This window comes from Cricetulus griseus, chromosome 4, assembly GCF_003668045.3.
Source record: "Cricetulus griseus strain 17A/GY chromosome 4, alternate assembly CriGri-PICRH-1.0, whole genome shotgun sequence".
Lineage (NCBI taxonomy): Eukaryota > Metazoa > Chordata > Mammalia > Rodentia > Cricetidae > Cricetulus > Cricetulus griseus.
The window spans coordinates 199,349,916-199,373,629 of NC_048597.1; the positions used below are offsets into that span (position 1 = coordinate 199,349,916).

Genomic DNA, 23,714 nt, shown 5'->3' on the forward strand with positions numbered 1-23,714 from the left:
CTTCCCAAAGAACTGGGGCCAAACAGGCTTCAGAGTCTTCTAAGGAAGGTTCATGGCTGCAAGGGGCACTTGCAAAGTTCTTTAATAAAAATAGCCTCTATTATTTCCCATAACTGCCTAGGCCCATGCTCTGTATGCATAGCAATCTCATCTGAAGCTTACACCACCCCTAGGAGATGGACGCTTCTCTCCCATTCAAGATCCTGAGGTGCCAGGTTCTGGAAGGGTCTGCTGATTGGCATGTGGCAGCACAGGCGTTTTCCATTGCTGCACAATGGAGGATGACAACATGAGAGAGAGAAAATACCCCTGTGCAGACACCTATAATCCCAACGTTCAGGAGGCAGAGGCAGGAGAGTTACAAGTTCAAGGCCAACTAAGTCTGTATCACAATATCTTATCTCAAAAAAGGGAGGGATATAGCTCGTTGTTCGGGTGCTTACCTAGCACATACAGGACCCTGAGCTGAAAAATAAAATCTCTCCCAGCAATTTTCCCACATGGTGCTCCAATCTCTGCACCCATGGGACTCATTTTCTCCTAGCCTTGTGCCAGCCATGGGAGCATTTGCACACAGTATCTTCATCCTCTGAGTTTAGTCAACATAAGTAAACAGCCTTTTATGGTCAGAGGTGGGAGCACATGATGTCATTTGTCCTGACTGCCTGACTACACATATCAACCCCAGAAAAAATGGGGGCGGGGGGCTGACAAACATCATCCAGGAGGGCTCTTTTCATCCAGGAAAAAATGAGAAAGTCACAGTTTTGCAGTGCCGGGAAGGAAGGGAATTCCGGGCCCTGGCACTCTGTGCACCCATGATGGAGTAAGTACAATCCAGGAACAGGATGCGTGATTACTGTGTAGCACTGGGGGAATGACTTCTCCTCTCATTTAACCCATGACACCAACTCTATAGAGGAAGAACCTAAAGCCGAAAGAGATTAAATGGCACTGCCCATGTGACACAGCAGAAAAGTCCCCCTTTGAACCCATGAAATCCTCTGGAGCCTACCCTGTGACTGTTTGGCACTTGCCATCTCTGTTCACATCTGTCACCCTGTTCAGAGACAAATGTGAGCCTCTGCAACAGGGGCTGTCTTAATCTCTGACGTGGCTCAATTTTCTGTTACCTAGCCCTTGGCCTCTAATGTTTTTGTCCTGTTGATTGGCTCTGGCTAGAGTCTCCAGCACTAGGACCAGACTTGGGTGAGACAGGCATGCAGCTGAAGGAGCCACCTACCCACCACACATGCACCCTGGTGCCTCCATCGCCCCAGCTCTCTGCAGAACAATGAGGAATGGAGATCGAGACAGTGTGCCTTGTTCTTGATTCTGCAGGAAAAGCTTTTAATCTTCCCCTGTGTAAGAGGAGATAAAGTTAGAAAACGTCCTTCCTATCCCTTCAATGGCAATACTTTTTACCATGAGTGTTGACTTTTTTCTTGTTATTTTTTTCTCATTTATTTCAATGTGTATATGTGAATGCCACATATACACATTAATTTTTTCACCATCAATGCATATTGACTGTTTTTTTTATTTTTCTTATTTCTTTTTAATGTCTTTGTGTGTATGCCTGAGTATAGTTATGTGTGCCACATGCATGAAGGTGCCCACAGAGGCCAGAGAGGGCATCAGGTCCCCTAGAATTGTAGTTACAGGTGGGTATGGGCAACATGCCATGAGTGCTGGGAACTGAATCTAGGCCCTGTGAGAGAGCAGCAAGTGCTTTTAACCAGTGACTCATCTCTCCAACTCACACACTGACTTTTATTCACTGTTCTAGAGCCACTGAGATGGTCATGTGGTTCTTCCCTCCTTTAATCTATTGATATGGTAAATAAGAATTACATAGTTTTTCTAAATCTCAGTGATCCTGCCATGGCATAGAAACAGGTGCCTGACTTTTCTTTCTTGTGTTGCCCATCTCTGGTGCATAACAGAATGGTGTTTTCTGTAGAATAAAATGGTTTTCTTTATTCCAGTGTTTTCTATATGGAAAGATTTAACTACTTCAACTTAATTAGTAGATAGAACACACACACACACACACACACACACACACACACACACACACAGCTTTATGTGTTGTCATTCCCCCTAACTTCAATAGTTCTCAGTAAGTACAGACTAAAGTTCAGCATCCCAGACAATAAGATGTGTCAGTGGGAAAACCTGCTGCCAAAGCTGGTAACCCAAGTTCCGTGCCTGGAACCCACATGGAAGAAAGAGAGAACCAACTCTCTCAAGTTGTTCTCACTTGCACTGGGGAGTGTATCACCCACCCCCCTGCATGCACACATACACACAAAAAAATAAACAAATGTAAGAGATTAAGATTCAACATCCCTCCTTGGCACCCATGCCGTAGCAACTACTTAGAGAAGGTTTCTTGGAGGTGCAGCTCCACCTGTTTATATGCAATTGCCTCTCACTACCTTTATGGTTTCCAATAACAAGTCATCATTTCTTTTACCTTTTGAAAGATTTTTTAGGATTAATTTTTGACTAGTATACAAATGAATGTCATTGTGATGCCTTCATACATATATAATTAGGTATTATTATACTTCATTTACTTTCTATTTTAAAATATTATAGATTCAAGGCCGCATGCAGGGAAGTGGGTGTTTCCTGCCTCCCCAGCTCCTTGTAATTCTATTGCCCTGTGTTGGGTCCCCAGCTTCCTCCCCGATACCCACTCCAGTTCGAACTCACATGTGACTTGTTTGTGTGATTGTGATTGTTGGTGGGGTTTGGGTCTGGTCTACCGCATATGTGAGACCAAGTGTGTGTCCTATTCCAGAAGGGAACATGATGGGAATTTCCCTCAGAGCTGGGCTTGTCATAACTCTTTATTCTTCCAGATGAACTTTAAAATCACTCTGTCAAGATCCAAAGAAATCTCCACTGGATGTTTACTTGGTTTACATTGAACTCATGGGTTAGTTATGAAAACATGGTACTTACACTATCATTTGGCAATATGATCTCTTCCTCCATTACTCAAGCCTTTTACATCCTTTGATAACCTTTTTCTCCCATGTAACAACCTACATGGTTCTCATTAACTTAAATTCCAAGGTAATTCACAGATCTCTTGTTATTTTGGTTGGTGAAATCTTCATCATTATATTTTTTGCTTGTTTGTTTTATTTTTATTGAGGCAAGGTTTTACTGTGTAGCTCAGGCTGGCCTCAAACTTGGCAATCCTCTTGCCTATACATCCCAAGTGCTGGGATTATGGATGCATGCCACCATACTCACCTTTGTTGTACTTTTAAATTGTGGTAATCACTAATTTATAGGAAAATGTCTCCTCTTTATATTAAGCATTTGTTCTGGTAGTTTTCCAATTCATCATTTTGGGGGACATTTTAACAAGAAATTGTGTCTGCTAATAATGATGACTTCAGTATCTTTACAATATTTATTCCTCTTACCTTTTTTCCTGTCTTATTGCGTTGGCTTAAAGATCAGTAACTTGATCGCTTCAGAAATTATCCGAAACGAGGACATCAATGCAAGGGTGAGCGCCATTGAGAAGTGGGTAGCTGTGGCTGACATATGCCGCTGCCTACACAACTACAATGCTGTGCTGGAGATCACCTCCTCCATGAACCGCAGTGCAATCTTCCGGCTCAAAAAGACATGGCTCAAAGTTTCTAAGCAGGTGCGGGCAGGAAGCTGGCACTGCTGCCAAACGGGCCTGGACCGGGGCTGGGGGCAGGGAGACCAGAATCCACGGGCCTGAACAAAGGACTGAGCTGAAGGGTCACGTTTCCAGGAAGGACCAGGTATCAGGCTCACAGATGTGGCAATTCCGACTTGGGCAATTAAGAATCCACAGTGGGAGCTGTGAGGCAGTGAGTATTGGTAGCGATACTCTTCTTCTTGGTTTGGGACAAGAATAGTAACTTCATTAGGCTCTGAAAAAGCTTAAGCTCAGTCTTCTTGGGTGACCAAGTTCTATACGCTATGAGCACTTCAGCACTTCCTTGATGAACTTGGTAGGTGCCCCTACCCTGGCTTAAGTACCTGCAGGAGGATAGACAAGCCCTACCAGAATAAGGAAGCTTCTAAAGGCACCTATAAAGTGACAGTCATATCTGTGGTCTTTCAGCTGAGAGATCCTTTCGGGGAGCCAGCATTGCCAAGAAGCCTATCTGCAGCACTCTAGATTTGCATTCTGTATCCCCTTCATTTTTCTCTCCATCGCCTGTTTCTTGTTGTCTTCCTTGAGCCAGGAGCAGGTAGTAATCTTACCCACTAGCAGGCATCAGCTCCATAAATCTTCCACTTAGATAAGCAGCCAAGCCAGGAAAGCTTTGGGATGCTCATTCTTCTGTCCTTCCCTGCTTTCCAGACACCCCAGCCCCTGCTGACAGCTGAGCTGTAGAGTCTAGAGAACCACCACCACCACCCCTGCCCCTTACACCTCAGGGAGGCTGGGCCTCTTCCTTCTTGGCACATTGGGTATTCAGGGTTAGGGCTGTGGGAACAACTCCAAGAAAGAATAGAAGCTGGGAGCTTCAGGGACAATTGGCCACCCAGGCACATACTATTGTAAACTGAAATTAAAGGTTGACCAAAACAAAACAAAACAAACAAACAAAAAAAAACAAAAACAAAAAAAAACCCTGCAAAATCCCCAAGTCTTCTAAGTCAATCCTGTCCAGGTTTAGACAGGATTATAGGGAGCTCATTCCAGTTTAATATCTTATTCCTCCTTCTTGTACTGTTGGATGATGGCACCCTTCCAGGGATTGTCCAGACTAGGCTTTACTTCTTGCCCCCACTAGACTCTTCCTAGAATGCACAGGCTGTATTTCTCAGCCACATTCTTCAGCATCATTCTCCTCGTGTAGTTAAGGGGTATGGGGACACATCATGGCCATTCTGAAATCTTCCATTCTCTTTCAAGAGCAGTCTAAAACAAGAGCAGTCAATGTATGTGGCCTGGCCTTCATTCTAGAACATCATTCAGAACCAGGAGCCAGCAGGCCTGGTCTAATAAAAGTCAAAAATGCCTCTGGCAACACATACAGGGCTCAAGTTTTGATGATAGACTCAAATGGCTGGCTTCTCCAGCTTTTCCAGAGTTTTCCAGCCTGTGTAGTAGTTACACATCTACTCTGTGCTTGGCTCCAGTGGCTTCTGGAAGGCCATGTCTGTGGTCCCACCAACAAAAGCCAAATTCTCTCTCTCTCTCTCTCTCTCTCTCTCTCTCTCTCTCTCTCTCTCTATCTATCTATCTATCTTTCTCTCTCTTTCTGTCTGTCTGTCTGTCTGTCTGTCTGTCTGTCTGTCTGTCTGCAGGCAGCCTGTGGACTCTTGTAGTGCACCAAGATGGCCACATTTCCTAGACCCTGAAACACAGTCTTATTTTTATCACTTTCTTCTGTGCGTCAACCCAATTCAGTAAAACGTGACATCAAGTCCAGTTCGGCCCTAGAGGAGGGTCAAGTATACTTTGAAATTTTTTGTTTCTCCTTTCTAATTTCAGTTCCCTTTACCTGTTGTCTTTCAAACATGGGGACATGTCTAATGTAGCTCCACAGAACAGCAGCTATGAGTGATTGTGCCTGTGGTTCCCTACCCCAGGAGGTTGTATCTGTAGGGACAAAAACCTGCTCTCAGCTCACTATGCCTTGGTCTCTTTGGCAGGAAACATTCTTCCTCACTTGATGTTTTCTGTTTGATAAGCAGTATTTTAGAGGCCACAGAAGCATCCTTCTTCTTGGCAGTACTCCTGATGCAGGCTCTTTGCTTGATTCCAGTGAAATATCTAAAGCTCCCCCCACCCCCGTTTCTTCCCACTAATTTCCACACTCAGAGAACTTCAAGATCCAGATGTCTAGCACCCCAGGGAGCATTAGAAGATGAGAGCTCCTTGTCCAGCCTCGGCATGTGACCTGATTTTCAAAGCGAAACACAATGGGAAGGCTCCACAGTCTCCCAAGCTCTATCCTCGATAGAGTGTGACCTCCCAAAGAGGATCTGTGTATACAGTAGGCACAAGGTTATGGAAGGAATCAAACTGTGCCTTGCTCAGAACTAGAGTTTTTCCCCACACATCAGAAATAGCCTATGTGAGATGGTTTGATAGGTAAAGGATGTAAGTTTCAAACCTGGTGTCCTAAGTTCAATCCCTGAGCCCACGGTAAGACTCCTGAGGCATGACCTGTAACCTCCACATAAGCCCCATGATCTAGCTTCTGTCTTCCAACATATACTGTATCTGAGCTAGTGTTTCCGTTAGGGACTATCTGAAGAATGGGACTTTGTTCTTGTGTGTGCTGAGTGTAGGTGGCAGAGTCTGAGGAGGCCCAGATCTGGTGCTAAATCTGATCTGAATCCATCTTGAGTCATTGCACTGCAGATGAGTGGACATGGAGAGGAGGAGGGAGCCATCCTCAGAAGGGCTGGTACAGGTAGTCACCAAGACCCTGGTAGATTGTCCTGGGAATGTGGACTTTACCAGGGTGCCAAAAGCCAATTCTAAAGGAAACTGGAATGCCTTCACTTTCTGTGGATTCTGTCCCACTGTCACACGGCTCTCTCATCAGATCAGAATGAATTTGTGCTTTGAGCAGGGTCAACCTAAGTACCTTTGCTTCCTCTCCTTATAGCTAAGGAGCCAAACAATCAATGCCTCTGTCCTCTCCTCCCCCTCGAAGGGTACACACTGAACATCCATCAGCATGAAAACTCACGCTGTCATGTTCTGTGACTGTGTCCCTCTAGCGATGAGTAATACTCCTGGTCTTGTGATGCATGGCTGTCCTCAGCACAGTTTCTCAGCTACATTGTGGATTTTGAAGGCCAGAGCTGGAATGGGAAAACTAATCCCTTGCATCCTTTTATAAATGAAGCAACTGAGGACCTCAAAGAGACATCTCAGAGACCAGACAGGGAGAGGAACGAAGGGACAGATCCAGAGCAGCGTGCTGCCCTGGGAATGTAGCTGTTCTTGCTAGACAAACCCAGATGCCCATACTCTTCCCTGCTCTCATGTAGCCCAGGTCTGGATGCTCGTTTCATATACCCTTTGCCAAGGGTTTCATCCTTTCTTGGATAATCGGCTCTTCTGTCATCCTTTTCCTCAATGCTTGACCTTGGATGGTGTTTCTGCTGCATCAAAGTGAAGGCATGAAAGAAAATGGTCAAACTCATGGAAAGATCATAAGGCTTGCATTATAACGCAATGGCAGGGCAATCCCCAGGTTCAGTCCCCAGCACTGGAAAAAGCAATCATGACCAGGAAAACTCTAACGTAGTTAGCTCCTGCTCTAAATGCAGGCTCCCTCAAGTCCTTCTACGTTATCACTTCTCAGGATCTCACCAGTTTCCAGGGTCATTACTCACTTTGGTGGTCTAGGAGATGTATGTGAAGAGATGAACACATGACAGGGATCAAGCCTGAGTCCTAAAGAGATCACGGGTGAGGTTGCCAGGCACAGAAAGTCCCCAAATCCATATGTGGCCAGAAGCCCTCAGGTCAGCATGTTGAATCATGGGCCAGAGCCTGGGCTTGGGGCCTGGGTGTGTGTTGAATGTTAGTAAATGCTTCTGGTTCCTTCTAGACGAAAACTTTGATTGACAAACTCCAAAAGCTTGTGTCATCAGAGGGCAGATTTAAGAACCTCAGAGAAGCTCTGAAAAAGTAAGTGGTACATCTTCATTGTTGTGTTTAAAACTGTAGACCGCATTACAGAGGTGTCTTCTCACCACATTCAGTCAGAGCAGGAGGTCTGCCTGTCCCTCTGCCTACCTGTAAGTCCCATAGACTCTCATCTTTTCCCTCCATTATTTACCAGAGAAATGCCAGAGCAACTTATCTGTGGTTGACCACAGAGTTGGTACCAGATTTCTTGATTCTTAAATGCAATTTTCCATTTTAATAACTCCAGTAACTGGTATGACAAGTCAATTTATTTAGTGCGGTTGTGTTTCTTGCTCACAAAAAGAAATAGTCATCAAAATGAATGCGTACATTACTAACAGCTGCATCTTGGAATCAAAGAAATACATTTTACTGATAGTTGATAACTTCATCTTACAATTTGCAGGCACCTCCCTGGCTGTAGCCATTGAACTCCATTGATACTGCCTGGGAAGTGGGCTACTTAGCCTCAGCATTATTGTCACTTGGTCCAGGATGGTTCTGTGTTCAATCCCACAATTGCCTATGCATTGTGGGATTTCTAGGTACACTCTGGCCTCACCCCATGGGATGCTAATGACATCTCTCCATTTAAGACTACGAGAAACATGTCCAAACATTGTGAACCCCCACCCTAAGGCAGCTCTTTCCAGCCTGTCTTTCTAGACAAAAGATGGGGACCCAGTGGCTATGCCAAGGTCATGTGACCATGGCATTAGAACTTGGATTTGGCCTGAGCTGGTATCCAAGATCAGTACTTTGCAGTCTGCCTTGGTCACTGTTTCATGCAGTTTGGAGACCTCTGACAAGAAAGCTATGACTCAGCTCACTTTGGCCACACATTCATGAGATGTGGGCTCTGAAAAGACACTGTTTTTATTACTCCCTAGAGATGCTTTCTTTCAGGCTGCCACATTAGGCCCCACCCCTATTTGTCCCTGTCTCACTGCTGGCTGGCTGGCTGGCTGGCTGGCTGGCTGGCTGGCTGGCTCCTCAATGGACCTTGGAGATGCTAGATCCCTATAGCTTCCAGGAACACTCTCCTCTCTTCCATAAGCGCCCCAATGGAGATCACCGCACATGGTCATGGGACAGCCAAAACCTCCAGCCCTTGACATTGGCTGGGATGCCCTGCTCACTCCGTCTTCCCAGCCAGCCTCTCCTGCCTCCTCTTCTTGTTTCCTTCCTGCCCTACTTCTTGTCCATCCTTCACTAGCTCAGTGTGCCATCGCCTTGACCATTTCCACTTTGTTTATGTCCTCAGACAGATGTTGAACCCATCTGTGCTGTCCGGCCGTCTCTCCTCCGCCTGGGCTCCCAGGAGCCCCTGTGGACTGTGCTTGTACGGAGCTGCCCCACTGTGCATTCACCAACTGTCCGTCTGCCTCTGGGCGTTGCTCCATCTGCCTCCTTCACACGGCTTCCTCATCCACCGCAGCCACTACTGCTACCTAACTGTCTCCGTGGCTCCCATTCTGTCTGAGTCCCTCTCCTGACTGTCTTCCCTTTCAGGTCATCTGTATGCCTGTGTAAGTGCCTCCCCTAGAACCCTCTGCTATCTGTGGCACAGGGCAGAGGGCTTAGGGGACTTCTGGGAACCAAGATCTTTATGTAAGGCAGATCTGCCCTGTGGAGATGGAGAACATCCTATGCCCAGTGATGTTGGGGAATCTGCTTCACCAGAAAAGGGCCAGAAAGCAGAAGATAACTGACAACAGTCCCCATAGTGACACACCCAAAGAGTCCTGCAGCGGCTCTCCTATGTGGGTCCTCGCCTCCCTTCAATTGACTCTGGAATCTTTTTTCAGCCTGTTGTCACTGGGCTTTTACTCTGGACTCTCCTCAGCTTCCTGGTCCTAGTGGCCTCCATCAAAAGCACTCAGGCAGGATTCACAGTGCAGTGTAGAAGCTATATAGAGTTCATGATAGAGTTTAAGATACATGCATAAGTGGCGAGAGCCAACAGTGGCCAACGGGACCAGTGTGGTGACCTACATAATTAAGTGGACTTCACACTCTTTCTAAAAGATGTCTGGAACAGCTTCCTGAAAAGCATTTTCCTGTCCAAGTGACTACCTGGCCTCTTTGGATTAACTCTTAAGAATTAATGGGACAATGTTGTATCTTTGTTCCAGAGCAATCTCACTAGATAGTTATCTATTGATGACCATTTAGGCAGTTTAGAATGTCATATCTTGGGCTGGGAATGTAGCTCAGTTGATAGAGTGCTTACTTTAACTTTCAAGAGGTTCGATCCCCAGCACCACATAAAATCAGGTGTGATGGTCAGGACAGCTAGGGCTATGTAGAGAGATCCAGTCTCAAAAAATCGAAACCAACAACAAAAAAACAGATGTAACGGTACACACCTTTAATTCCAGCTCGGGGGGGTGGAGACAGGAGGACTAGTTCAAGGTCTGTACCTCACTTTCCTCCAGCATGGCAGGAGTGCCAAGTGGCCTGAGGAACAATCCCTCTAGCATCTCTGCGCTGAGGTGAGAGGAAGTTGCAGAGCCCTGTCTCAGGACTCCCTGAGTCCTGCTGAAGGGAGGATAATGGCTACTCACTCCATCTCCAACCCCATTAATCCTTCACCTGCACCCTCCCAAAGCACCAGAAAAGCTGCCATGGTACAGGCAATGAATCCCTGCTCAGAGCCACACATCAGAAGCCTGGTCCACCACCAGGGTCTCATCTCTTGTAACCATTGGCCCTCAGAATCACCCACCCTTCCCAGAAGACACTTCCGGGAAGGTGATCAGAGGGCCAGGGTTTGCTGCTTTGGCCCCTAAACCTAGGTGGCAAGAGGACAGGCTTTGGGGACACTACACTGTGGGACCGCTAGAACTTGAGTGTGGTGGCCCAGCCTTCCCAGAGATGACAGAACACAGAGTAACAGTAGAAAGAACAGTGGACTGGGAGGAGGCTGGGAACAGCTTGGGGGGCTCCACTGAGCAGACACCAGAGAAATAAACAAAGGCATTTTGGGTCACAGAGCGAGGAGATACAAATAAGATACCCTCCCAGCCTGATCGTGATGGCCCAGCCAGCTCCACATTATCCCACCCTCCAGCCTGGCTGGCAGTCTAGGCCTGTATGCACCCTATGATTCTTTGTAACTAGAAATCCCTCTGCCTCTAGCCAGGCAAAATCTGCATGCAGGGTGTTCTGTTCTTAGCAGAAATTCCTTTCCTTAAGTGAAAAACTTTTGTGGATGCCATTTGTTTCCAAGTTGTGACCCACCCTGTGTCCCTTACCTGGGGATGTACCTCACTGACTTGGCCTTCATCGAGGAGGGGACACCCAATTACACAGAGGACGGCCTGGTCAACTTCTCCAAGATGAGGATGGTATGTTTCCCTGGGTAGATGGGGGCACAATGCCAGACTGAGCTACCCAGACTCTGCCCCAGCACAGCCTGTTCTGCCTGCACCTGTTCCAAGTGTACCCAGTGGAAGGCCTCCAGTAAAAACTATGACACTAATAACATTCCCTGAGTTCCCTACCTTTCACACTTTAGCCCTCCCTACGGGAGGATGGGCAAGGTCAAGAGACCAGCTCAAGGCCCCCAGACGTATAAAAAGAGCCAGTTCTGTATGCTGGGTCTGACCCCAAAGCCCACACAGTTTTCCTCACATCCCACCCGTTAGTGTCCACAGAAACGCTTATCTGGTATGTATTACTAAAGAATGCTCATTCTGCAACAACACCCAAGAAAGCAAGCTTCAAATCTGCTCAAAAAGATCCAGAACTTGGGGTGACCCCTCTGAGTATGCACAGGACTTCTGGACATTCATGTCTCTTGCTCACCCCAACCACAGAGTCTCTATTTGCACCCATTTTGTGAAATGGGTTTACACATGAATAAGAAGCGTACCTTTCAAACATAGACAGGGAAGCTCCATCTTAATAGTGGAGGGAAGAAGCCCTTATACTTCTCATCCTGGCATGCACACATTAGACACCCACAAGCCTTTCACTTTGACTGGCAGCCGGGGTGCATGCGCGCGCGCGCACACACACACACACACACACACACACACACACACACACACACACACACACTAGCACAGTTATCCCAGACAGGTTTCACCTCGGAAACAGGTGGCTTATATAAAGAAAGCCAGCAGAGTTTTCCAGGAGGCAGTGTGACTTCAGACATAGCTACCAATGACCCTTTTCATCTGTAAGGCAGACGAGCGAGCAGAGTATCCTAAAACTCCCCTGCCTTCCCACAGATCTCCCATATTATCCGAGAGATTCGCCAGTTTCAACAGACTGCCTACAAAATCGAACACCAAGCAAAGGTAAGAGGGCAACACTCGGGGTCCCTCCTCTCCTTCACAGTGCCGCTGTCTACACAGGCTTCTTTCCTTTCCCGAAGCACCTTTCTCCATCTCTTCCAGGGTCCTCCTGGTCCAACATAAAATGTCATGCCCTTAAGGAAACAAACAACCCCTATCTATTCCTGTTCCCTGGCCAGAAGAGAACTGGCACTTTCTTGTGATTCTTGCCTGATTTGGCATCCCACAGGGTGACTTAAAACAATGTCTGTTCTCCCACAGGGCTAGAGAAGTGGCTCCAAACATCTCCTTTGCTTGGTTGGTTAGTTGTGTTTAGTTTTTGGTTTATAGAGTGTGTGTGTATGTGTGTGTGTGTGTGTGTGTGTGTGTGTGTGTGTGTGTGTGTGTGTTCACATACACATGTACCGTACCACAGAGTCTGTGCAAATAGGAGGACAACTTGTAGAAGTCAGTTTTCTCCTCCCACCATATAAATTCCTGGGATTGAATTTAGATCTCCAGGCTTGGCAGCAGTTGCCTTTACCAGTTGAGCCATCTTGCTGGCCCTTGATTGGTGTTTCTCAAAGTCTCATGTAGCCCATGCTGGTATCAGACTCAGTATGTAGCCAAAGACAACCTTGAACTTGTCATCATCCAGCCTCCATTTCCCAGGGGCTAGGAATCGAAGCGTGCACCACCATACTCCTTTCCCACAGTGCTGAAGATCAAAGCAATACTTCGAAGATGGCAGTCAGGAAACTGAGCTCTATCTATCCCCAGCCCCAAACACTTCTAGTTTTGAAAAGCACTATGCCTCAAAGCCACAGAAATCACAGGTTTTCTTCCCAAAGACAAGAGTATCCTGCTTCTCAGACTATATCTGGGCCAGTCCACAAACACAGCATATCTTTTTTTCTACTACAGTTGTCACCTGCTGTCCATGGCTCAGCATCATCCTGTATTCCTATGTGTCTGGAGTCACTCCTTCCTGAGACAGAGTGGCCTTATTCTTGCTTAAAGCTGCAGAGAAATGCATTCCTCTCACTAATCCTTTATGTGGACAGACATCTAGCTCATTTTAGTCTTTCTCTGCTGCAAACCAAGCCCAAAGGAATAGCTTGTGTTGGAGTTGGAGACATGACTCAGTTGGAGAATACTTGCCTAACATGCATGATGCTCTGGGTTCAATCCCCAGCATAAAACCAGGCATGGTGACCCAGTCCTGTATCCCCAGCACTTGAGAAGTGAAAGCGGATACATCAGAGGTTCCAGGTCATTCTTGGCCACATAGCCAGCCTGGACTACCTGGAAACTTGTCTCAAAAAAAAAAAAAGAGGTTGTTGGTGGGTATGGTGATGCACACCTTTAATCTCAGCACACAGGATGCAGAGGCAGGTGAATCTCTGCATTCAAGGCCAACATCGTCTATGGTTCCAGGACAGCCAGAGCTGCATTAAAAAAAAGAGATCCAAAGACGGCAAGAATGAACACCAAAGTTGTTCTCCGACCCCTGCATGCTCACACCTACATTCATACACACACACACACACACACACACAGAGAGAGAGAGAGAGAGAGAGAGAGAGAGAGAGAGAGAGATAATAATAATGATATTAAGACATAACTATGCATTAAATTTTTAGTGTTTGGAGGAGCCTCATTAGTGTGTCACACATGGTATCTAGAAAGCACTGTGGTGGTAACATGGCACCCTGGAAAGTCCCAGAAGTTACCAACAAAATTTCAGGGCTCTTTTCTGCCTCCTGCCACTACTTTACCCTTCTCTCAAGCTCTGATGTTCAGTACATATAAACACCACTTTTCCTCTAACTTCCTGAGTGTCCCAGCAAGGATGGATTTGTCACCAGTCTCCAGCTCAGGGAAACTGAACTTTGTGCTCAAGGGAAAGGACTGGTCAGTCTGCTTTGGGAGCTGGGTGCATTTGTATAGTCTATAAAGAACCCTTTCCTATCTGGCTAGGGCTAAAAGTTTAGTTCATTTCATCCTCATAGGTCACCCTGTGTTTACCCAAAGGGCTGGGTGAAGCCAGACTCTGACATCTGAGGTCATCTTCCTAGAGGTACAAGGTGTGAGCTGTCAATCAGACATAGGAAAAATTTCATCTGTTACTATCAATCAGCACCCAGCTGCTTCTGACCTTCATGGTGACAGAGTCAGTTCCCCAAGACAAAAGCAACAGCCTTGATATCCCCTAAGCAGCTATCACTAGACTTTCAAGCACAGAATATGGGTGTCATTTCTTTTCCTTCTTGTTCTTGGTTTCTGTGAAAGGAGAAAGGCATGCTTGGTTCCAAATTGATAAATGCATGAACTTTGGATCGAGAGGATGCCTGTAAGGTTAGAGCTCTGATCTCCCGTTGAATGTGCAAGAACTCAGCAAAGACTTAGAATCAAGAGTAAAGTGGACAATCAGGAGGAAATACAACTAAATTTCTCAGGGTGACCATTCTCAATTTTTCATCCTAACATTTTGCATCAGACTCTGCGATGGGAAACCTACATTGGCCCTTCCCCCGGGCAGTGCTGCTGTGTGTAAGCATGTACACCTGACACTTCTGGAGAACTCTTGAAACTGAAACATTGAAAGTAATATGAACACCCACACCTGCCACTTAGATTCAACAATTGGCCTTTTCAGGGAATTATTTGCTTTGATCAAGCCCAAAACATTTCCTCAAGAGATCAGCTGAAAGAAAGAAAAGAAGGGAGGGAGGGGGAAGGAGGGGAAGAAGGAAAAGGGAGGAGGAAGGGAGGAGGGGAGAGAGGAAGGAAGGAAAGAGGAAAGGAGGAAGGAAGGAAGGAAGAAAGAAAGAAAGAAAGAAAGAAAGAAAGAAAGTCAAGAGTAATGTTTGCCATGTGGGGTTTATTACTACTAAGATGTTTATTAAGAGACTATAAGAACTGTGGATAACCCAGCAGCTCTAACTCTAACACACACACACAAAATAAATCTTAAAACATAATTTAAATAGAAAAGTTATATTAAGACAAAACACAGCCAAATATGATGGTGCCAGCACTTGGGAAGCTGAGGCAAAGGATCCTGAGTTTGAGTTAGCATTATCACATAACAAGAGCCTTAGAGGGTGATGGAGGAGGCCAAGAACCTGTGTCTCACACGTGTGTCCTCAACCTACAAAAAATGGCTTCACCAGGCATGGTGCTGTACATCTGTAATCCCCACATTTTTCAGACAAAAACAGAAAAATGGTTCTGTAGTGAGTTCCAGGCCAGCCTTGGGCTATAGAGTAAGACCCTATCTAAAAAAGAAAAAAAAAGCAAAAGAAAAAATTTAAGACACCCAGTGTCCACCGCCTGGGACGTCCCATAAGTCTATTGCTCCTTTCTCTCATTTCAGGTAACTCAGTACTTACTGGATCAATCTTTTGTAATGGACGAAGAAAGTCTCTATGAGTCTTCTCTCCGAATAGAACCAAAACTCCCCACCTGAAGCTGCACCCAGCCTGCCCCAGCCACTCCCGTGGACATCTGCTATATGATAGTGTACATAATCGTTTGGTTCCTCTGGATTCCTTCTTCAGTATGTGCTTCTCCAAGAATACAAATCTGTTCTTGTTCTTAGATTCCTGTAGAACCGGAATATGAATTTCTGCACTGTCTCAGACTCTGCCCCACCCCCTGCGGAGCCTGTTCCTTCAAACAGCTGTACTCCCTGTAAGCTCTCCTAGGCCCTCACTCCAATCAGAAGGGGAGACAGAACCCACATGACACAAGTCTCAGACTTCAGCTCTGCTTCGGTCCCTCCCAGCCCAGGCCCCGGGGTTAGCTCAGGCCACCCAGGCATCCTCCCCAGCATGTTCCATGTAGTTGTTATAACTGGGTGGGGGGAGGGGGAGGAGGGAGGGGGAAGTCATACCTGCAAGTCCAATCCTTGACACCTCTTTCTGCTGATGGTGATGCCAATTTCTAAAGCAGCTTCTTCAGCCAAAATCGCAGGTCTCAGCAGTCCCCATTTGTCGAATCCCAATAAACCAGGCTGGAAGGGCGTGTACTCAACTGATAACCACGCCCCTTGCACCAAACGCCACTACTTCCGGCACCGTGCTGCCCTCTGCTCTAGGATTAACACCAGATAGCATGAAAATCAGGCTCAGTAGAAATGGACATAGCCCTGGAACTTCTCTAGGAAAATGGAATCACTCCACCAAGACGTGGTGACTCTGGCCGACCTCTGCCCAGCCTCCACTGGAAATCGGGAACACACACACATACACACACACACACACACACACACACACACACACTTCTCTTTCAGCTGCCTGACAGTCACTACAGCTTATGTTGAGATGCCCTGAGTCTGTATACTTTGTGGTAATTAGTCCCATGATGTAGAATTAGGAAATCAATAACCGAGTGTTTTTATTGCATATACTGTAGTCCTGTCGAAATGCCTTCTAGCAGGAATATAGTGAGGTAGTGCTTACTCTGTGAATATTACCATGATTTTTTACACTGTACAGTAGAAAGAACACTCAGAAGCGGCAGGCATGCTCCACTACAGCAAACAGACAACTTTTGCTGTAAGCAATACCTAGCAGTATGAGAATTCTATTTCAAGCCCTAAAATATTTCAACTTACAGCTTGTTTGGAAAAAAAAAATGATTTCCATTTTTGTAAAAATATATGTTTCCTGATTACCTCTTGCTAATAAATCTATTCTATCTCAGGGTGAACAATGAGTTTTGATGGGTTTCCTTTGTTCCCATGAGAAATACTGGATAAGAGTTGTTCCTTACCAGTCCCTGGACTGTGATCAGAGCTCTCAAGTGACGGTGACGTCATCCTTGCTTTGGTCTGATGAGGTTGACCGCTTCCATCACTTCTTGTACCCAAAACCAATCACTCGGAAACTTAATGGCTTAAAACTATTATTTGCATTACTTTCCCAAGTAGCAGCTCTTGCTTGGGGACTCTCATGAGACTGCAGTCAGTTGCGCAGGATCAAGGGCTGGAGTCATACGAGGGTACCACTTGCCCAGATACCCAAGATGGTGGTCTCACACCGCTGGAAGATGACTTTTCCAGCTGCTGCTCTGGGAATGTCAAAAGGATCATTCACAGTAGCATCTTTAAGGGACTTGGGTGTCTTGCTGTGTCCAACAATGAACTGCTCCAAGCCTCAGAAATAAATTCACAAGTGCTTCTTCCAAACCAGCCTCAGAAGCCACAGAATGGCATACAGCATCCTACAGTATCGAGCACTAAGAGGGTGTTTCTGTTCTTCTCAGTGGGAAAAGGAAGGGAAAACATGTATAGCCATCTTCCAGTGACTAGAGAAACAGACTATGAGAGCCACACTGCCAGACACAGGTGCAGAAAGTACCATGAGGGTACCAAGGAAGAGAGACCAGTGTGCTGGGATGAAAGTGGGGAGAGTAATAAGGCTCCACAAGAAGGAAGACACCAATGTTGAGAAAAGATGATCTACCAGGCAGATAGAGTGGGGATGGATGTGCCATGCAGAGAGAGAGGCATACAAAAAGGCCCAGATGCTAGCATGAAAGAAAGTGTGGGTTTGGCAAGTTGTTGGGAAAGGAATGGAGGTACAGTGGAGGAAATCAAACCATGGAAAGCCAGGAAGAGGGCTGGCAAAGTGACTCAGCAGGTAAAGGCTGCTCTCGCTGCCAAGCCTGACAACCTGAGTTCAATCCCTGAGATTCATATGATGGAGAGAACTGACCTGTGCAAGCTGTCCTCTGACTTGCATGTGTACACTGTGCTCACACACACACACACACACACACACACACACACACACGCGCGCGCGCGCGCGCGCGCGCACGCGCGCGCAGAGAAAAGGATTCCAAAGGGCAGAGCACTGAAGGCTTAGGAGATATCGTGTCTGCACCACACACAGCACCATCCAAAGCCTCTAGGGATAGCAGAGGAAGATAAGCAGAACAGCAAATGGGAAAGGCCTGGGTACTGCCCTCAAGCGGAGGTAGCTGGTCACCACATGGGACTTTTAGTGTGAGTAGTGGGTTCAACCCCCACCTCATGTTTCCTCACTGACACCCATAGCCACCACCACCAGTCACAGGTGGGAGGCCCTACTGTGAGGTGTGGCCTACTTCTGGTGCTCCTGGGACCACCTTCCCCCCGGACACGAATCCAACAGCTCTTCAGTTCCTTCCATTCATAATAGGGCTAAAGGAAGGGTGGAGCAGAGAGAAAATGGTCTCCAAATGAAGTCCAGATTTAACTCTCAGCTTCACCCCTGTGCTTGTCAACCTTCATTGTCAACTTGCATAGACTTAGGATCGCCTAGAAGACTCCCAACCATGTCAGGGAGTGTATTTCCAAAGAGATCTGAGTGAAGCCGGAAGACCCATCCGAAATACAGTTGGGTTCCCACGGGCTGAGTTCCATGACTGAACACAAAGGGTAACAGGAGGGTGTCAGCACACAAGCATCTCTCCCTTCTTCCTGACTGCGGATGCAAGGTAACCAGCTGCCCCGTGCTCCTGCCACCATGTCTTCCCCACCCTGATGGACTATGTCCCCTGAACCATGAGCCAAATAAACCATTCCCCCTCTCATACTGCTTTCTGTCAGGGATGTAGTCACAGTTCCAAGAAAAGTCACTATACAAGCATTGCTGGCCCTCAGAGACTCAGTTTCCATACAGGAAAAACTGAGTGTAAAAATAGTATCTCCAGCTAGAGAAATGTCTCCATAGTTAAGAAAACTGGCTGCAATCCTAGTGCCCACATGACAGCTCACAATGGTCTGCAAATCCAGTTCCAAGGATGCAAATACCCTCTTCTGGTATCCACAGACACTAGGTGTGTACATGGTACACCGACATCCACACAGTACATGGACATACATGCACTCAATACAACCATACATGTAAGTTTTTTTTAAAGGAAAATTGTATTTCATCACAAAGTAGAATCAATTGAACCAATACAAGCCAAAAGCCACTAATTGAAAACCCCAAGTCCAAAATGCTCCAAAACCTAAAACTCTTTGATTTCCAACATGGTACCACAAGTGGAAAATTTCATAGTTGACTTCATGAGATGGATCACAGTCGAAAACAAGCACATCGAAAATAGTGCATCGGGGGCTGGAGAGGCTACTCAGCAGTCAAGAGCACCTACTGCTCTACCAGAGGACCCGGGTTCAGTTCCCACCACCCATATGGCATCTCACAACCATCTAAAACTCCAGATCCAGATCCAGGGGACCTGACAACTGATGCTCATGCATAAATGCAGACAAAACACCCATATACTTAAGATAGTTTTCAAGTAGTGTATCAAATAGTCTTCAAGCTGTATAAGGTACCTAGGAAATATACACAAATTTCACTTCTAGACTTAGGTTCCATGTCCCCAGGTATCTCATTTTATATATGTGCAAATTTTTAAATAAGAAAAATCTTAACCACAAAACACTTCTAGTCACAAGCTCTTCAGATAAATACTCACCCTTAAAATATTTAGCTGGGCGTTGGTGGCACACACCTTTAATCCCAGCACTTGGGAGGCAGAAGCAGGTGGATCTCTGTGAGTTCGAGGCCAGCCTGGTCTACAGAGCGAGTGCCAGGATTGGCTCCAAAGTTACACAAAGAAACCCTGTCTCGAAAAACAAAAACAAAAATAAAATAAAAATACTTAGCACAGAATAAACAGGTGTGGTGGCTCTCGCTTTTAATTCCAACAAGAAGCCAAAGCAGGAAGGTTGAGTATTCAAGTCTGGTGTACATAAGACAGTATCTAAAAACAAACAAACAAACAAAAAAAAACTGGCTAAGGAGACAGTTCAGTCAGTAAACTACTTGCCATGAAAGCTTGCAAACCTTGCTTAATCTCCTAGAACCTGTGTGAAAATGGTTAAGCAAGGTGACATGTGTTCATAATGCCAGACTGAAAAGCTGGAGACAGAAAGATCCCTGAGACTTACTGACCAGCTAGTGTAACCAAATCAGTGAACCCAGGCAAGTGAGAGAACCTGCCTCAAAGAAACAATGTGGTCAGAAACAGAGGAATGACACCTGGGGTTGACCTCTGACTTCCACACGCATGCATTTGCCAATTCACATATGAACACACACAAGTTGGCTGGTCATCTCAAAGCTGCTTTTCTTATAAAGGAGGGAAAGTAAGACAATAGAAAAAGAACTACTGGCTTTAGCATCCGGCAACTTCTGGTGTGCGGATTAAAATGGAAAGAGACATGGGGATGATCTGGCTTTGAAAACTATCACCCGGTTGATTGCCAGAGTTGATGCAGATGATCTGACTGGCTAAGCAGGTGCCCTCTTCCTCCCTCATCAATCCAGGTGCATGCCACCTGAAGCTGTATGTTTCCCCAAATAGAAAAGGACTCAGCATATGAGTAGCTGCTCTCCAAGCAAGCTCTCAGGATTGAAGGAACTTCATTCTACTGTGACCAATCTGTTTGAAGATTTGGCTGTCTTCTCTCCTTTATCTGTTTATGTTTTGTTGCTTTGGGTTTTGGTTGGTTGGTTGGTTGGTTGGTTGGTTTTGAGACAGGGTCTCATTGTGTAGCCCTGGCTGGCCTGGATCTCACTACATAGACCAGACTAGCCTTGAATTCATTCATAGAGATCTTCCTACCTCTACCTCCCCAGTGTGGAAATTAAAGACATATGCTACCACATCCTGCCTTTGGTTTTAAAGGTCAACTAAAAGCTTGATTTAGGGCTGGTGATGTGAGACTTGACTGTGAGTGACTCTGATTTGGTTTTCAGTCTGGTTGAGGCCCACTGCAGAGCATAGACCAAAACTACAACCTCCTGTAATAGTATTTAATACTTTTCTATAAGAAGGAAGGCAGGGTTTCCCCGTTGAACCCGGAAACTATCTAGCTCGCCTATCTATCCATCTTGTTCCAGAAATCTCCCATCTCTACTTTCCAAATGCTGGCATTACAAGATGTTATCTCAATCACATAGCATTTATGTGGTGCTGGCTCCCAAACTCCAATGGTCTACTTGTACAGAAAGAGCCTTAACCACTGAGTCAGTCCCTGTCCCACAAATGTCCTTTAATGTAATGTCTAGTGCTTTCAAATGACCTACAACAAGTGCCTGGTCATCAAATACACCAAAGACATGTATTACAGCAGTAGTGTCAAGCTGCCTGCCCCAGAAAGTGGTGTAGGAACCCCTGGATGTGGCTGTAGGAACCCCTGGATTGGCACATGACAGATTCTCCTGGACATCATGGGGTTCTGTGAGGCTGTGACCAACGAGAGCAAGATAGTGATTGTGGTCTCACAGGATGAGACCTTCCAGAGGAAGGCCTTGTGGAGTGCCTTGTAGCTAATGGCCCTGGCCAAGAGCCACGCAAAGCTGACCACCATGTGGTTGGACTGCTTCCTGGAAGCTGCCTACACCAAGAAGCTGGGCCTGGGGAAAAAAGGTAGGAGTGACTGGTGTAGCCGACAAGTGCACTCCGTGGGCCACCTCTGCTACTTTATGACGTCATTTGTCCAGCCCACTACACCAGGCAACAAAGACGAATGCCCAACGCTGGGAAAGCCAGGGCAGGTCTCCACTGCCAGGAAGCTCCTTGTCCCTCAGCAGGTCCTGCAGTATAGCTATGCCAACTGAAGTGGTAGAGAGCCTGACAGCTCCTTTCCAGTTGCTGTCCCCAGGGTGGACTCTCAGAGAATAGTCCCAGTGGAGGAGCTGGAGCTGCTGAGCCTAATGTTGCCCTGAGACAGGCTCATCTGTCTATCATATCGTCTCTCCTGGTCCTTTTTGGGTTCCTCTCCTGGCCACCCACCCCAGGCTGTAGCCAGCCCTGCCCAGTGGTTAGGACCTATCCCCACCCCCTTCCCATGGGGTGAGGACATAGCCACATGCTGTTATGACATTGGTGCTGCTGGCTTCTTCCCCTTTCATGGCTCTCACAGCCAAGTGTCTGTTCTCCCCCGGGAAGTCCTTCAGCCTTGCTCTTCGCCAAGGCTCTATCACATTCCACTGAGATTGGTCTGGACACTTTTGTCAACTGTCCTTTGTGCTGAGAACCCTCCTCCATTTCAGCAATGACCTCAAAAACACCAGTCTTTCATGTGCTGTTACTTGTCTTGCTGGAGCTCAGACACCCCAGACTTGAATCTTAAGGAGGAGAGGGTGTGTAGGAACCCTGATCCTTCTTCCTTTGTTGTTGTGTGTGAAATTAATAGTATTCAAGTTTGCTACATAGGAAAAAGAAAACGAGCTTGACCATCACAGTATCCTTTGGCGTAAGTGGGCTTCATCGTGGCAAATGGTACCACCGGCATCTGGCTGCCCCTCCCCAAATGGCTTACTCTCATGCTGTTCAATGGTCAGAGTATCTTTTCCCAATGGCAGTCCTGATCCAGAGTGTATAACGGTACCACCCAGGGGGCTGGAGAGATGGCTCAGAGGTTAAGAGCACTGACTGCTCTTCCAGAGGTCCTGAGTTCAATTCCCAGCAACCACATGGTGGTTCACAACCATCCGTTATGAGATCTGATGCCCTCTTCTGGTGTGCAGATATACATGGAAGCAGAATGTTGTATACATAATAAATAAAATCTTAAAAAAAAAAGGTACCACCCAGATCCGCCCACTTGCCCACATTATGGAGTGAGTTCCTGTACGTGCGTACCTGAGTAACAAGAGTTCTTGTCCGTGCATACCTGGGTAACAAGCATCCACCCACCTCCTGACTTCCTGCACCAATGACTCAGCTGAGGAGAAGCCCACAAGTGGAATAACTCCCACACTTCCAGCTCCAGCCACCACCACCCTCTCTCCAGGCTCCAGACCCTTACAGCCAACTGTTAAGCCATTGTCCTAGTTTGGGTTCCCTACACCCACTTCTAACACAGCTGTACCAGGCTGATCTGCCACTTCTGCCATCTTTCCCACCATCCATGAGCCCTCTGCTAACCCTCCCACCCACTTAACCAAGTCACAATGCCACCTCTCTCACTCCCATTTCAGGGGGTCATGAGGTCCAGACTATGTCAACTCTTAATTATCTCTCCATTCAGGCAACATTGTCTCTTCTGTCACCTTGGGCCAACTGGTCTCTAACTTTGGCTTCTAAGAGCCCTCTCTACTCCTAAAATTTATTGAAAACACAATGAAAAAGCACAATGAAAAATCTCTATCAATATAATTGCATTGCTGATTTTTTATTGAACACTTTGAGAAGATTTGTTTATGGTACATTTAAAAATAACAATGAGCTAAGGCTCAATGAGCTAAGTTCTCAATGATAGAGAACCTGCTTAGCACGCTTGAGGCCCTGGGTTCAATTCCCAGGACAGCTAAATAAATAAATGAAATGAAAGTTGATGTGATAACACTTTGAAGGTTGAGGCAGCAAGACAAGGAGTTCAAGGCCATCTTGGCTACATAAAATGTTTGAGGCCACCCTGGCTGAGTGGGAATCTGTTTCTACGTGTACTCATATTGGGGAGCTATTTGTGCAGGCAACATTCCTAACAGCATTCCACACAGTGGCCCACAGAAGAAAATAGCCTAAAGGTCCAGAGATAACCTGGCACATATCCAGCCTCCAAAAGATATGAAATATTGATATAAACTACAATTTGGGTGATAAGTAAAAGAAGACAGACTCAGAGAAGTCAAATATATGATTCTTCTTACATGAAATATCCACAGACAGAACCAGTTCACTGGTTGTCAGAGAACAGAGGGGCTGTCGTGAGCAGTGTGGTGTTGTAGAGTGTTCTTAAACTGCTT

The 23,714-nt window shown here is 46.3% G+C and overlaps 1 protein-coding gene across 2 annotated transcripts in view; it reads left to right on the forward strand.

Moving 5' to 3' along the window:
• The window catches only part of Rasgrf1 (Ras protein specific guanine nucleotide releasing factor 1), a 104,884-nt gene extending 89,111 nt beyond the window's left edge, over nt 1-15,773 (forward strand). For both annotated transcript variants that reach the window (XM_035444519.1, XM_035444518.1), the window contains 5 exons: nt 3,479-3,676; nt 7,590-7,669; nt 10,902-11,019; nt 11,908-11,976; nt 15,332-15,773. In XM_035444519.1, coding sequence (XP_035300410.1) covers nt 3,479-3,676; nt 7,590-7,669; nt 10,902-11,019; nt 11,908-11,976; nt 15,332-15,424 — 558 coding nt within the window. In that variant the 3' untranslated portion in view covers nt 15,425-15,773. The remainder of the gene's footprint in view (nt 1-3,478; nt 3,677-7,589; nt 7,670-10,901; nt 11,020-11,907; nt 11,977-15,331) is intronic.
• Nucleotides 15,774-23,714: the final 7,941 nt, after the last annotated feature.